Raw genomic sequence first — 16,787 nt, forward strand, 5'->3', positions numbered from 1 at the left:
CACTACAAGGATGCGTGAAACGGTGCTCACCCGAAATCGCACAAAGAAGTCCCACGTCGCCGGAGAACAACTTAGGAGGTCGTGCAATGCAGGTTAGAGTGCCGTTGACCCAGGCTGGACTGTGCACAAAGGATTTCTGCCGGAAGTGCACGGAGGCCGGAGCAGCTGCAAAAGTCGCGGTTCCCAGCAATGCAGTCTAGCGAGGTGAGGCAAGGACTTACCTCCACCAAACTTGGACTGAAGAGTCACTGGACTGTGGGGGTCACTTGGACAGAGTTGCTGGATTCGAGGGACCTCGCTCGTCGTGCTGAGAGGAGACCCAAGGGACCGGTAATGCAGCTTTTTGGTGCCTGCGGTTGCAGGGGGAAGATTCCGTCGACCCACGGGAGATTTCTTCGGAGCTTCTAGTGCAGAGAGGAGGCAGACTACCCCCACAGCATGCACCACCAGGAAAACAGTAGAGAAGGCGGCAGGATCAGCGTTACAGAGTTGCAGTAGTCGTCTTTGCTACTATGTTGCAGTTTTGCAGGCTTCCAGCGCGTTCAGCAGTCGATTCCTTGGCAGAAGGTGAAGAGAGAGATGCAGAGGAACTCGGATGAGCTCTTGCATTCATTATCTAAAGTTTCCCCAGAGACAGAGACCCTAAATAGCCAGAAAAGAGGGTTTGGCTACTTAGGAGAGAGGATAGGCTAGCAACACCTGAAGGAGCCTATCACAAGGAGTCTCTGACGTCACCTGGTGGCACTGGCCACTCAGAGCAGTCCAGTGTGCCAGCAGCACCTCTGTTTCCAAGATGGCAGAGGTCTGGAGCACACTGGAGGAGCTCTGGACACCTCCCAGGGGAGGTGCAGGTCAGGGGAGTGGTCACTCCCCTTTCCTTTGACCAGTTTTGCGCCAGAGCAGGGCTAAGGGGTCCCCTGAACCGGTGTAGACTGGCTTATGCAGAATTGGGCACATCTGTGCCCAAGAAAGCATTTCCAGAGGCTGGGGGAGGCTACTCCTCCCCTGCCTTCACACCATTTTCCAAAGGGAGAGGGTGTAACACCCTCTCTCAGAGGAAGTTCTTTGTTCTGCCATCCTGGGCCAGGCCCGGCTGGGCCCCAGGAGGGCAGCTGCCTGTCTGAGGGGTTGGCAGCAGCAGCAGCTGCAGTGAAACCCCAGGAAGGGCAGTTTGGCAGTACCAGGGTCTGTGCTACAGACCACTGGGATCATGGGATTGTGCCAACTATGCCAGGATGGTATAGAGGGGGCAATTCCATGATCATAGACATGTTACATGGCCATATTCGGAGTTACCATTGTGAAGCTACATATAGGTAGTGACCTATAGGTAGTGCACGCGTGTAATGGTGTCCCCGCACTCACAAAGTCCGGGGAATTGGCCCTGAACAATGTGGGGGCACCTTGGCTAGTGCCAGGGTGCCCTCACACTAAGTAACTTTGCACCTAACCTTTACTAGGTAAAGGTTAGACATATAGGTGACTTATAAGTTACTTAAGTGCAGTGTAAAATGGCTGTGAAATAACGTGGACGTTATTTCACTCAGGCTGCAGTGGCAGGCCTGTGTAAGAATTGTCAGAGCTCCCTATGGGTGGCAAAAGAAATGCTGCAGCCCATAGGGATCTCCTGGAACCCCAATACCCTGGGTACTTCAGTACCATATACTAGGGAATTATAAGGGTGTTCCAGTAAGCCAATGTAAATTGGTAAAATTGGTCACTAGCCTGTTAGTGACAATTTGGAAAGAAATATGAGAGCATAACCACTGAGGTTCTGATTAGCAGAGCCTCAGTGAGACAGTTAGTCACTACACAGGTAACACATTCAGGCAGACTTATGAGCACTGGGACCCTGGGTTACCAGGGTCCCAGTGACACATACAACTAAAACAACATATATACAGTGAAAAATGGGGTTAACATGCCAGGCAAGATGGTACTTTCCTACAAGCACTAAATCAACATTTGAAGCCATATCATGGTGCTAGAGTTGTTGTAAATGTCACATCTTTTCTAACCGTCTTCCATCATCACACTTACACACACTAAATTCAAACCATGCAGCATGGGAAAGTAATTAACTCGGCAAGTAAGATCGCAACAGCCACAAAACATTTTAGAGCTATATTCCAAATCTTGCAACAATTATTTCTAACAGACCCTTACCCCGTACATCACAAATCTCTTTGAAGTATCGCCTCACACAGGCAAAGTCTCTGATCATATAAAAGATTCAAGGCAATGCTCCGTAAACACCCCATTGTCTCCACAAAACTATAGCCTAAACATGAACCACACAACCAGATCCTTGAAACATAAGGGACCAAGACAACTACAACACAAAGCATCATCATTTATTGCTTAACTGTGAATCACAGAACCAACCTGTTAAGTTCTGCTAGTTGGATCACAGCATGTGCCAACATTGGAAAAACACAAGATAATCAAGAAAGGGGTGGCTAGAATGGTCAAAAGAGGCAAAATCTGGCATGACATTTTCAGCAATATTCCCAGGTATAGAATCCCCTAAGTAGTTTGAAGGTTTAGTCTTAAATGATCATTGTTAATAATTCCTCATCTGAGTTTAAGTCAAAATGATGCCACATCACCATGAATTTACAGGGAAGACTCCCTCATTTAGGAGTACAGAAAGTCAGATACCGATTGCACAATAGATTTCACTTTAATTTAGCAGAAGGGTCTTCAAATCTAATGGGGATTGGGAAATTACTTGCCAATCTAACCACGTTGAATGGTAGTTTGGGATGGTTTCTGGCCTTGACAATTAAAGATGTGAAATGGGTGGCCTCGGCATTTAGTATTTTGATTTTATAGTCTATCTATCCTTAATCATTTTAGGTTGGAAGAGGAAGGAGCCTGTCTCCGGTCTTCCAATTTTCTTAATTATGGCATTTGTTAGTAGATCTCTTTTAAAAATCAACTTGTTACTCACGTTGGGGGCTGAGTCATCTAGAAGTTCAGACATGCAAGACTAGGTTGAAGCACCAATGTCAACATTAAACTGATGGGGGGGGTATTTGTTCATTGCTAGTGCAACAAAGCTAGTAAAGTGACCATCTCAGGTGCTGCAAAACCATGTGAAATCCTCTTTTGGTTAGTCAGATTTTAATACGTTGTGCAGATACCTTTTTCTTGTGGGGGCACACTGGAGAAAGGAAAGAAATGCACGCTATATTGTCAAATTTTTCATTGAATTGCTTAAGGATGTGATGTTAAAACTTATAGTAAATAAAAATAAGGTACTCCTGCTAGAAGGGATAGTGTCTCTCTTCTGGCCAGCCATGTATTACTTTTCTCCCAGAAAGAAATACTAGTATGCACCTTTTATTTCACTATAAAGTGTAGGTTTGTCCCTTAGCCTAGTGGAGAAGCCTTGCATTTTACTTTTGCTGGTTACTTCATGCCCATTCTAGAGAATATGAATTTGGAGCAGAATTTGAATCAAGGAAGCCAAGAGAGTATCAAATACAGGGGTAAACACCACTATTGATATTCAGTCCTGTGGTGTCCAGTAAAATGAGCGTTTCCTAGCACTGTCAAGTGAATCGACCTCAACACATTATTGTATTTTCCTTATATTAGTAGAGATTTCAAGCGGCCAAAAGTCTTCACTTTGATTTTTTTATATATATAGTCCTGAAGTGATAATGCTAATAACTGGCTACAAGTACTAGAATGCAAACTAAAAAACAACTATAGGGTGCTTACAACTGACAAGGGGCAACAAATGGAACGCTTTCAGCCACAGAAATTCAGCACAGCAGATAACCTTCTAAATTTTCACATATCTAGGTTGTCTATGTCACACGGTCCTCCTCCTGCACCCATGGTTTGCAACTTGTCTCATTCATTTTATTTCCTTGTCTTCTCAAAAATCTGGTCACCCTAGTCATAAGTAATAATGTAGAATACATTTTAGTAGTGTCCCTCATGTTGCAAAAGTCATCAAAATGAAATGTGACAGTCTGTCTTATGTTAATCAAAGCACTAATGGTTTGACTGTATAAATTGCACGGACAGGATTTATTAATGTGCATTAATTTCCATTGTAGAGTTTGACATAGGTGGTATTGGAATCAAATCAAATGTTAGAAGGACTTACCTTATAATATGATGTAATTTAGGCTCTAGATCAACAGAATGTATTGAAACTATATTGAATTCATAATGATTAACTGAGCATATGTGCAAAAATGAAAGCATTGTACTTCCCCCTTATATCTAATGAAAAGCGCTAACGTTTTCCCAGTTTAAAGTGTATGTAACATACACATTAATGAAGTATTATTGATGTGGAGGTCATAAGTTGCATGTTTTTATTAAAATGTATTAAATAAATGAATTGCTGTATTTCTCTTTTGTTAGCCCAAGTGCAACCTGTTAAGCTTGTATTTTGTGACTGTGCAGGAATGGATGATTCACTCCTTAACGTGATCTTTTTTTCAGACTTCGTTCCCATGAGAAGACTAGCTTTTGGTAATAGGCCCCTATTGTTTAGACAAAGTGCAACAGTGCCCTTGAGTACAGAACATCATGGAACATGGACTTCCATAGTATACAATTGTTTCAAACTTGTGTGGAGTCACACGGATGGAAGAAGTTCCCTTGACAGACTTGGGAAAATATGTTGATGTTTCAGTCTAGAGTCTTATCATCTAATTCTATGGGATGATGCCCATCAATGTAAATTGGACTGATAGCTTTGGCGACTCAGAATGCTTTAAGAACTTTAATATTTCGATGACTAGTTGGACTTTGGTCAGATGCTTTCCAGATTTCCCATTCAGATGCTGTCAAAGATCGCCATAGGTCTAGATGACTAAAGACAAGTTGCGGAGTCCCTTTTTCCTGATACTTGAATGCTGTGCCCCCTTGGAGAGCTAGTTTCCTCTCTGCCTTTGCCCCTTTGAAACCTTTCTTCTACCCCCTTTCAGAAGACTCTTGATCAAGCTTTTTACAAGCTGATGCTTTACCTTTCCTTATTATTGCCCATCTCAGATAGCAGCTTGGTGTCCAAGACTATCTTTTACCAAATTATTTTTGCCCTTTTTGTCTCTTGCCCACAGGTGTTCTGTCCCACACATGGATTTCCCTGATTTGGCCAACTGTAAGGTTTTCTCTGTGCCCAGGTAAATTAGGACTGTTAAATTGAATTGACTGATGATTGCTAATTCTGAGCAACTCTTGATTTCTGTATCTCGTATATTTTTGTTGATGTGCCTCATTCTTCTTGAATGATTAATTTATTAATGTTAGTTCGCCTGAATTTTAGTCGGCTTGGGCAACCCTTGGTGAATATGTATCTGTATAATTTGGTCTTGCAAATTGTTTACATGACTGAGCTTGAGTTTGTAATAAATCCCTCAACTCTATTCCTGACTAAAGTTTTCCTTCTGTGGCCATATTGGCCATGGTTTGTAAATTAATTGGGTTTCAATTTAATTTTGTTAATGGTTCTACCACACCTTGTGGCAAGGTCCAAAGATTCATCCACCTCAAAAGGCACCGATTCCTGCGAAGGATGAAAATGCTCCAGCAGTGAAATTTGTTTTAGCAATAAATTCAATGAAATTGTTGCAGATGTTCTTAACTACTGAAAATTGTTTGTGGGTGTAGATAGACTGTCTAAAGCAGGAAAGAATAGAACATTGGAGTTCTTGTTGAGCAACTGTGACAAGACATAAAAGTGTATGTTTCAGGAGGATTGGAGCCGAATATTAAACACCCATCTTGTACAGCAGACAAAGTAGTTATGACTGTGGTGAATACAAGGGTTAAAAAGGTGGGTTAAACAATAGGCATCAATTCCAAAAATGTTACTGGCAGTTGAAGTGACTAACCCTTTGAACCAACACAATGGCATCACATCAGGTATGATCTCCTTCTCCCATCCCCAGTCCGAAAAACCCTTCTTTTTGCTGCTGAAGTCCTGAGTGAAGTGGAAGGTGTGAACAATTTGGAGCTCAGGTTCCTTCATTTCTCACACTGCCTTTACAATCCCCTGAAGCAAGAGGCAGAGACACCAAGTGGCAACCAGAGTTACCTCAAATAGGTGTCATGAGAGTAAATGAATAATGAATCAACCTCATAAAAATGGTATTGGAAGACAACTAAGTACTGACAAACTATTTAATGAAATGAAACAAATCCAAGGATCAGAAAAAGAGGGCAAGAGGAAGGGGGGAGAAAGACTCCTTTATTATAAGAGCATGGCATGCTTCAGTATTAATGACAGACTAATTTTCAAAATTTACAACAGCAAAAAACTCACCTCAAAAATGATCAAAACGTAGACCCCTGCCAAAATAACTGCAGCAATGGTGACCTGAGTTTCAATGCCAGCAATTAGATACTGATGCGAAATAGAAAGGGGTACGAGCGGTGTATCTTGCAGGAAAGCTTGAACCGTAATAGAGAGGGTATCACTGCAACAGAAAAACAAAAAAATATTCTGGTCACAATAACAATGATTATCAAATTAGTTGGGTCAAGAAACCAAAGCTCTACAATGGCTTGGAGCAATCACAGCCCTTGCTGTGGATTTTTCAACACTGAATTAGACGCACAAAAGGAAGAGTTGGTGCATCCATGGGTAATTTAGAGGCCAACTAGGGTGGTTGACTACTATGACAGAAGAACACTTATGCAAGCTGCTTGCCAAGATTTCTTCTTCCATCACCTTTGACTCTCTGGAAACAAGACATGCATCAAAATACATTGCCACCCTTGATATTCTCATACAATGCACACCATGTGGGTTGGGAATGCCTGTATGTTTGCATTCCTCTCTTTCTAAAGGCGTTATTACCAAAGTGCATGGCAATTGAATAATGGTGTTCTTCCTTTAAAAGTGTTGAGTCAGAATACATGTCTTGACTCACTTATGATAACATTACAAGGTGTGATTTCTTGTAAGTAGGTGTAAGTAGGAGGAAGAGGGACCGATTCATTGTACTGTGAGCTTCTTTTCACTTGCCATTTATTATCCATCTCATGTCTTCAAGATGAGTGATTTTCCCCATGTTAGCCCCTTAAACATACATGTTCTATTTGAAGTGCAAATGGGAAATTGAAGACCACGGAGCTCTACCCAAAAATAACGAAGAAACCCCAGTGGCAGCAAGGTGATCAGGTGAACATTCACACAAGTACTGTTTAGGTCAGAGGGCTGAATGAAGGAGAAGTCTCCCCAGGAAAGACTGTTACTGTGCAGTCACCAGCCATAATTAAAAATACTTATCAAATATTACTAAATAAGAGATTAGCACAAAGTTTTCAGGTGTTTCTTCACAAATCTTGCAAGTTTCGTGAGGTTCACTAAAGATGAAAAAAGAGGTTTTGCAAAAAATAAATTCAGCAGCAGAAATTGTTTGAACATTTTTTGAAAACTCTTTTGCGAAACATTTTGCACAATTTTCACTTGCAGAGAAAGTTTTGCATTGATAAACCTTGCACAGTTCACATACTGAAATGTTTTTCAGTTTTAAATGCAAAATGTTATCACACTCTAAATTACAGCCTAATGAAAAGAAATTACTAAACGGTAAACTCTGCCCGTTAACCTTTCATCCTTTTTAGTGTATCTTCCATTTTATAGAATGATATAAGAAAACCTAATTTAGCTGGGAGAAACTGTAGTAGTTCGAAAACATCAGATTGCCTTGTTAAATTTATTAAACATTACATATTCGGTTTACAAACCGAAAGTCACGTTCACATTAACTTGAGAACCGATCCCTATTGGGGCCGTTTTCTACCAGGGGGTTCCAACTGGCATAGAATAGGACAGCAAACAGAGGTTCTTGGCTGTTACATGGAACAATGAGGACTAAATGTCCCATTATTGTTAGCTGCTCATTCACAATTTGATTTTGTGCATGCGCCGACAGAGGCAACGCAGGCATGTGAAGCCATGCACAATTTGTTTTAATTTTACTGTTTTGACTCTTCAATTTCGTGAGCCAAAAACTTTTGATCACCATTAAATTTTACTTATTGCTGAATGTTTATTTATGTGCTACTCTAAGGCTCGCTCCATTTCGTGAGCTACCTTCAAACTCAAAGTTAAGAGAGGAACTGAAGTGTGTGAATTAGTTATAGCAGCAAAGACACAAAGTTAAGGGCTTAAGTTCTTTCAGAAATACACTTGGCACCCTTGCCCCAAACCCTAGTCACATACATGCTTGGTTAGAAATCTGTCACTGTATCATCATCACCACTTCTGCTACTACTTCTATAACTAATACCAGAAGCCTGGTCATGCTATCGTCATTACTTTTAAAGGGTGTATTACAACTAACAATGGTACCACCACTATAGGCCATACTGCTAACATGCTAGTAGGACTCCTATAAATACCATAGCTGAGTAGCGATACCAGTTCTAGCTCTTATGTTGCTACTACTTAACACAGTACTGATATTGAGGCAATTTCTACCAGAGGTAGTACTACCACAGATGCTGCTAGCTTTAATATCAGTGTTAGTTGTTGTACAGCTTGTACAAAGATAACCCGTACTACTGCTATAAGTACTATATATATACACTAAGTTTAGTGCCCAGTAATAGGCATAGGCAAAAAGATAATAACATGACCCTGACGCATGAACTTACATTATATTGTACACAAGTAGTGTTACTGGTTTACTTCTCTATCACACATTGTAGTTGATTGTAGATATTTTTCATAGTGTTAGTAATTATATTTTACGAATCCTTTTGTTGTGCTAAACGAAAGTAACGGATATTTGAGTTGTGTTATGTTATTCAGCATCGACGGAGTTATGTGCCTTTCCGACAGACTTTAAATAAGCCTGTGTGATATGCAAAGAGACTACGTTAGATTCTCTTAAGGAGGCCGCATGCGGAGAGTCTAAATTAAACATTCTAAGTGAGGTATGTTTGCATTGTTCCACGACTTGACACACTAGGTTGGAGACCACTGAGTTGGCAAAGTCTGTAAGAAATGTAACAAGTGCAGAGAACCTACACCATTATATGTCATTTCTACGCAGACATTGACAAACGCACATTTATTCCGAATCTGAGAAACAGCATACGCCCATTTATTTTCCTGAAAGGAACTGCAATTAATTCATTATAAAACAGCATTGCATAGTAAAATATTACATGTTCTAAATAAAACCTTTATTTAGAAGCAGGATGCGGTTACAGGAGTAGCCTTATAGCCGAAGATTGCGCTAAACTGCATGGCGTTAAAAAAACAAAACTGCCGAGGAAGAAAAAAAAAACTCAACCTTAATTTAAAGCACTGCAGAAAATATTTGTTGATGCCTAAACATACAAGAGATGGACTCCTGTTCTTGGAAAAAGCAACTCAAAGTATCCAAAATAGGTTTTTAAAAGTGACCAGGACCTGTCCCGAAACGCAGGGGAAGGATTGAAATCAGACCATTGATCACTGATCTAAACGCCAACATCTGGGTTTCTGGAGTGAGGTAGAGAGGTACATACATGACAATCCAATATACATATGCATACAATTGCATAATGGTAGAAAGCAACAGTTATTTATGAAAGCTTAATGCATATAAAGTTGTGTGTGCATTTAGTCACCATAGTACCAGGACACTTGCTAAGTAAATGTTTTAATGTTTCATTATGCACACGTAGACGTCACTGAACATAAAATGCACCACGATGTTTCAGGACATTTGTGCTTATCTTATCGCAATAGAGATTAACTATGTAAGCATTTGTCCAAGATCTGCTTAAAAAGAGTAAAATATCAATGTTTTAAAAAAGATTTTATGATTGAAAACCGTTTACAAGCCTCTGTAAGTCCTTGAAGGCGGTAGGAGAGCGGCGTTATCAAATTTGATTCCCAGATTTTTTGCCACTTGTACTGTAGCAGAAGGAGAGGGCACCGTCTGGGTCACCACATCACGAGGGAAACACATGACTTTTTGAATAGAATAATTTTGGTTTTCACAGTGTTAATTTTAAATTACTTTTTTCCATCCAACAAATGTTTGCAAACATTTCTTGAAATTCAGCTCAGATCCAAAAGAATACTTATCAATACATCTTCTGGCGATACCAGCATTACAGTAGTAACAATACTACCAGACTGTAAGAAATGGGGACTTGGGTTGACAGGTTACCCCTTGTTCAAGCAAGGACCCTCACTCTAGTCAGGGTAAAAGAGAATCACCCTCAGCTAACCCCTGCTTACCCCCTTGGTAGCAGCAGGCTTAACTTCAGAGTGCTAGGTGTAAAGTACTGGTACCGACACACAGTAACTTAATGAAAATACTAGAAAATGACAACACAGGTTTAGAAAAATAGGAAGTATTTATCTAAACAAAACAAGACCAAAACGACAAAAACCCTCAATACACAAGTCAAGTTATTAATAAAAATGCAAAAAGGGTCTTTAAGTAGTTTCAAACACACACTAACACTGTTAGCGTGAAAAAGTACCTTGGGTGCATCAAAAATAACCCCGCACGGACGAGTGCGCGTCAAAAAGGGCTTGCGATGCATTGATTCCACTCACGAAAGGGACCTTGCGTTGTTTCTCCTTTCCCCGGGTCGGGCGCATCGTTTCTTCTCTCTGCAGGAGAGCGATGCGTCGATCCGGTCAGCACTCCGGTACGGGCAGGCCTTGCGTTGTTTCTACACACCCAGTGGTCCTTGAGTCAGAAATCCAGACGCACGATGATCCAAAAACCACACAGTGAGTTGGGATCTCCCAGCCTCCGTCAGCGATGCTGAACGTTGTCTCTCCTGCTCCGTGCGTCAATTCTTCGTTCGAGTTTCCGGCAAACGTCGATTTTCAGCTGCAGATCGGAGTCGCATCGATCTTTCCCCGCACGGCGCTCTGTGTGTGGATTTCCTTTGTTTAGGCTGCCAGCTTTTCCTTTCAGGTTCCCAGATACTGGATGGGCACCATAGGGCAGAGTAGGAGTCTCCACAGAGACTCCAGGTGCTGGCTGAGAGAACTCTTTGCTGTCCCTGAGACTTAAAACAGGAGGCAAGCTCTAAATCAAGCCCTTGGAGAGTTCTTCTCAAGATGGAAGGCACACAAAGTCCAGTCTTTGCCCTCTTACTCTGGCAGAAGCAGCAAATGCAGGATAGCTCGACAAAGCACAGTCACAGGCAGGGCAGCCCTTCTTCCTCAGCTCTTCCCCAGGCAGAGGTTCCTCTTGTTTCCAGAAGTGTTTCTAAAGTCTGTGGTTTTGGGGGCCCTTCTTATACCCAACTTCTCCTTTGAAGTAGGCCTACTTCAAAGTAAAGTCTCTTCTGAATGTGAAATCCTGCCTTGCCCAGGCCAGGCCCCAGACACTCACCAGGGGGTTGGAGACTGCATTGCGTGAGAAAATGCACAGCCCTTTCAGGTGTGAGTGACCACTCCTTCCCACCCTCCTAGCACAGATGGCTCATCAGGATATGCAGGCTACACCTCAGCTCCCTTTGCGAAACTGTCTAGTGTGAGGTGCAACCAGCCCAACTGTCAAACTGACCCAGACAGGGAATCCACAAACAGGCAGAGTCACAGAAATTGTATAAGCAAGAAAATGCTCACTTTCTAAGAGCAGCATTTTCAAACACACAATCTTAAAATCAACTTTACTAAAAGATTTATTTTTAAATTGTGAGCTCAGAGACCCCAAACTCCACATGTCCATCAGCTCTCAAAGGGAATCTACACTTTAACCAGATTTAAAGGTAGCCCCCATGTTAACCTATGAGAGGGACAGGCCTTACAACAGTGAAAAATGATTAACAATATTTCCCTGTCAAAACATAAAACATTACTATATATCCTACCTTAACCATACACTGCACCCTGCCCTTGGGGCTACCTAGGGCCTATCTTAGGGGTGTCTGACATGTAGGAAAAGGGAAGGTTTAGGCCTGGCAAGTGGGTACACTTGCCAAGTCGAATTTACAGTTAAAGCTGCACACAGACACTGCAGTGGCAGGTCTGAGGCATGAATACGGAGCTACTTATGTGGGTGGCACAACCAGTGCTGCAGGTCCACTAGTAGCATTTGATTTACAGGCCCTGGCACCTCTAGTGCTCTCTAATAGGGACATACTAGTATGTCAAATATGCCAATCATTGATAAACAAATCAACCATACAATTTACACGAAGAGCATATGCACTTTAGCACTGGTTAGCAGTGGTAAAGTGCTCAGAGTTCAAAAGCAAACAGCAACAGGTCAGAAAAAATAGGAGGCAGGAAGCAAAAAGATTGGGGATGACCCTGCATAAGCAAAAGTCCAACACAGACACTACAGCAGCCACACATTTCAGAAGTCAATCTTGTTGCATGTTTTTTTAGCACATAGTTTATCACTTAGTGCTTTATGATGTATAACTGGATGAGAGGTTCACACAATTACCCATAGTCACATTCCAGGAGCTCTTAGTATTGTTGCATTCACAATTCCCCTGACTCGCTCGTTTTATGCGGGGGGCGCACTGGCCCTCCCAATAGCCCTACTGCAACAAATTCCTTCTTTTTGCAAACAAAAACATGTATATAAAAAGTGCAAAAGTCTTGTAGCACAAATATAAATGTCAATTTTGTAGTGAGAGTCATACATAGATGTTATAAGTTTACTAGTGAAGTAATGTGCGGATTTAAAGTAGACTGCTGATGTCATGCTAACAGTGATTTAAATATTAATACTGAAAGACCTATTTTTCACATTGAGTTTGAGAGAAGACAACAGGAAGGATGATTCATGGGAAGAAATGTCTGAATCGCAAAATGTGAACTAAGTATCTTTTCAAGGACTTTTTATGTACCTCATTGTGAAGACGTGAGAAACTGGGACGTTTACCTAATCCCAGGAGCTTACTGAAATCTTACTGGATGCTGTGAACAGATAATGTAAAACCAGTTACAATTTAAAATTGACTGTTTATAATTGTGCATGTTAGAGTAGGAGGGAGGCTTCTCTCACTCGTGATTTCTGGAGGTGCATCTCTTGGTTTTCTTCAGACCATACCTCTCTTTCTGGAGATTACTTTGAGCATATTCCCAGCTTTATTAAGATGTCTGCTGTTTTATAGCTGAGAATACTTTCCAGTTGGACATTCTCTATTTGATGTGCAAAGGCTTATGCATTTATTCTCTCATCAGAACTCTTTATTGGATTTTCTGAACCAACACCTTATTGCATTCCATTATAATTTAGATTAGAGAAATTCCTTTATGAAAGATGCTTGCTGTATTATTTCAATTTTAGCTGTCATACTTACCAATTTTGTATTTGAAATATTGATTACAAGATTATATTCATTTCTAATGATGGGACTTAAAAGGCTAATGCTTACTGAATAAATAATGAAACTAAAGAAATGATTCATAAAACCCTTTAACTCACACAAATTCTTTTTATTGACTGTACTAAAGTTTTAGTGATTTGATCGCTTGTATGGTTTTGCTGTAGATTGCTCCTTTTAACTTCTCTTCCTCAAAGAAAAAAAGGTCTATAGACCAATAGAGGTGTATTTAATGGATACACTCGGAAAGTAAGATACAGAACCCCCACACCCCCACTCCATCAAATCCCCACTCAGGGTACGCCAGCTAATGTGGGATAAGAATAGTTTACTGGTAATTGCCCTGTTGATGAGAAAAGTTATTTATGTTTGCCAGGGGAGTGGCAGTAGGGAGATTGCTCTCTGCAATGATTAAATTCCTGTGGTAGCCAATAGCATCTCAGACAGAGGGTGGGATGGGGACATGCTATCCAGACACCTCCCAGATCCTACAAGTCCTCAGAACTTACTTCACCAAGTTATGCACTTCTGGAGGTTTGCAGCCTGAGGCCCAGTAACACAAAAGGATGATGGACGGAGTGCTGAACAATGCAAACACTCACCCCCAGTCACAGATCTGGGTTTAATCCATTGTTCTTCTGCTCCCCATGCCACCCCAGTTTGGACCCAGCCATATGCAAATCAGTCTTGACCCTGTTCCTCATGGGAACAGTCCAGCCCGAACTTCCAAGCCAGGTCCCCCCTGGACCGGAAACAAGCATTCTGGGACTGGTTTCAGGGTATCACCCTTCATCAGCCAGGCTAGTTTGAATCCAGTGGCACAGTGAGCAAGGGACCCACATCTGGGCATACCCTTCTCACTTAGGGCAACTTTAGCAACACAAAAGGATGATGGACCAAACCCAGATCTGTGACTGGGGGTGAATGTTTGATTTGTTCTGCATTCCGTCCATCATCTGTTGTTTTTGCATTTGTCACCCCAAGTGAGAAGGCTATGCCCAGACGTGGGTCCCGTGCTTGCTATGCCACCAGATTGAAGCTAGCCTGGCTGATGAAGGGTGATACCCTGAAAACGGTCCCAGGTTGCTTGTTTCTGGACCAGGTAAGACTTGGCTTGGCAGTTCGGGCTGGACCATTCCTATGGGGAACAGGGTCACGACTGATTGGAATACGGCTGGGTCTAAACTGTAATGTCATGACAAGCAAAACAAACTGGTGGATCAAACCAAGATCTGTGTCTCGTGGTGAATGTTTGATTTGTTCTGCATTCCATCCATCATCTGTTTTTGCATTTGAGGCCCATTAAGCAGAATACTTAGATACCGTGGCTGAAGCCCAGCTTGGAGATGCAGGACACAAGATCCTAGTGCAGCCATTAACCTTAGCTGAAATAAAGTACTCTGCAGACTTCCTGCATGCAAACCCCCCAGCTCGGATGGGCTGTCTGCTGAGTTTCACAACTGTTTTGCTGAAATCCCTCCAACCCCTTACTGGTATTATTCAAAGTCATACAAGTGCATGTTTCCAACCTTCACTGAGCAAATCAATAATTGTAATTACTGATGAAACCTGTGAAAACCGAACAATACAAATCCTACCGCCTACTATCTTTATTTACCTTAATGCCAAGATACTAGCTAAGCTACTTGCCAATCGGCTTAACTTACTGCTGCCAGACTTTGCGTAGCCAGATTTGTCCTGGGCTGGTTAAAAGCCCACAACATGTGTACTCTCTTTGCCCTTATGAATGATTCATAACCAAAGTTTGATGCAGTCGCTGTTTTATATGCCTCAAAGACATTTGACAACATCTGGCTCCTTGGAATGGGAGTACCTCTTCATTGTTCTGCATAAAGTGCATTTGCTTCACACATTTATAGGCCGGATTGAAATCTTGTACAACTCCCCTACAGTGAGTCCAGCTGAGTTTCTCATTCCTGTATGCATCTCCGGGAGAACAGGGTTGTCCACTGTCTCCAATATTATTTGCACTTGCATTGTATCTCCTGGACGCTAGGCTTAGGCAACATTTGGTCCACGTCCTCTGATACTTTAGCAGACACATTTTAATATCTCTATATGCAGACAACAGTAGCTAGTGACATCAGGAAGCCTAGGGTGTCCCTCAGTGAGACCCTACACCAGTATTTCAGGTTTAAGGCTATTTCTGGAATTAATATAAATTGCAGATTTTCCCACTCACTGATGGGGCAGTCAGATTTGTGTTGGATGTCCCTTTATACTGGTATGCTGAAGAACTTAAAAACCTGGGTGTTTGGAAACACCACAATATGGATTTACTCCTTAAAGAAAATAGGGTAACACTCCATAAGATCACTGGGCAGATAATTTGATGGATATCCCTACCACTTTCACTAGCTGGCTAAATAGGGCTCATGAAATTGTTTTTGGCCAGTTCCATGCACAGCTTATCAGACTGACCAAGGTGGGCAAACAATCCAGTACAGGAAGGGAAACACTGACAATGGAATTTCATCATGAGGGTTTTGAGGCTTTAGATTCAGAACCTAATTATCTCCACACCCAGGAAAGTTTTAGCACAATTGGCTTCATCCCACTCCTTATCTGTTCCCCCTGCAGTGGAGATGGAGAGAGTAACTCCAGTCCTGCTGCTGGCTTTGATTGGGACCCCTTCACCACACTACACTCCTAACATAACTACCACTGTACACACTCTTAGGCCTGGAATGAGCTTGGCAAATGGGCAAACCTGAAAGTTACTCTTCTCCCCTGGCCCTCTGTTATCACCCGCTGCTGCCGGTAACACACAAACTAAATAAGATTTCACATTTATTGCACTAGGGACTGCATAAATGAGAGGACCTATGTGAAAATCAACAATTCATAAGAGACACCTTTGCAGAGGAAAGCCTTTGCATGCCATTAGACATCATATACTACTAGCATTGAAGAGCACTCGGAACCACCATTCCTGATTTATATTAACAACCCGTTGCTTTCATAGCATGGGAGAAGCTCATACCAGCCCCCTCACAAAGTAACTGATCTCCAAACTATCAGGCTGCAATAGATGACACAGTTGGGAGGAGGAACTAGGTTTAGAGAGAAGGAACGCAGAGTGGAAATTCTGCTGTACACAAACGGCTTGGTATCCTTAAGCAGCAGGCTGAGTATTACTCAATATAAATTCCTGCAATGAGCATACTACACTCCGAAAAAACTATCGAAGTGTGGTCTCCATGTAGTTTTGAGATGTGCTAGCTCTGGGCAGCCAGAGGTGGACATTATATATCTGTCATGGCTATGCAGTAGTGTGTAGGCCTACTGGCATGTAGTCATTGATGCGCTGTCCACAATGATTAGATGCATGTTGCCCTAGCATCCGAGGGTGGTGGTTGTGTGAGCTATTCCTGCCTCACAAATGCTGTACAGCCCCAACATAATTGATGGCCAATAGGCTTGTGGCTTCCTCCTGGAGTGACAAATGTCCCCCAAATAACAGTGTATTGACTCCCTCAGAT

General features: G+C 41.9%; 1 protein-coding gene across 1 annotated transcript in view; it reads right to left on the reverse strand.

Moving 5' to 3' along the window:
• OCA2 (OCA2 melanosomal transmembrane protein) overlaps positions 1 to 16,787 on the reverse strand; it is an 866,379-nt gene that overhangs the window by 563,452 nt on the left and 286,140 nt on the right. Inside the window, exon 8 of the mRNA XM_069204281.1 lies at positions 6,293 to 6,446. Coding sequence (XP_069060382.1) covers positions 6,293 to 6,446 — 154 coding nt within the window. The remainder of the gene's footprint in view (positions 1 to 6,292; positions 6,447 to 16,787) is intronic.

The sequence above is a fragment of the Pleurodeles waltl genome, chromosome 8 (assembly GCF_031143425.1).
Source record: "Pleurodeles waltl isolate 20211129_DDA chromosome 8, aPleWal1.hap1.20221129, whole genome shotgun sequence".
Taxonomy (NCBI): domain Eukaryota; kingdom Metazoa; phylum Chordata; class Amphibia; order Caudata; family Salamandridae; genus Pleurodeles; species Pleurodeles waltl.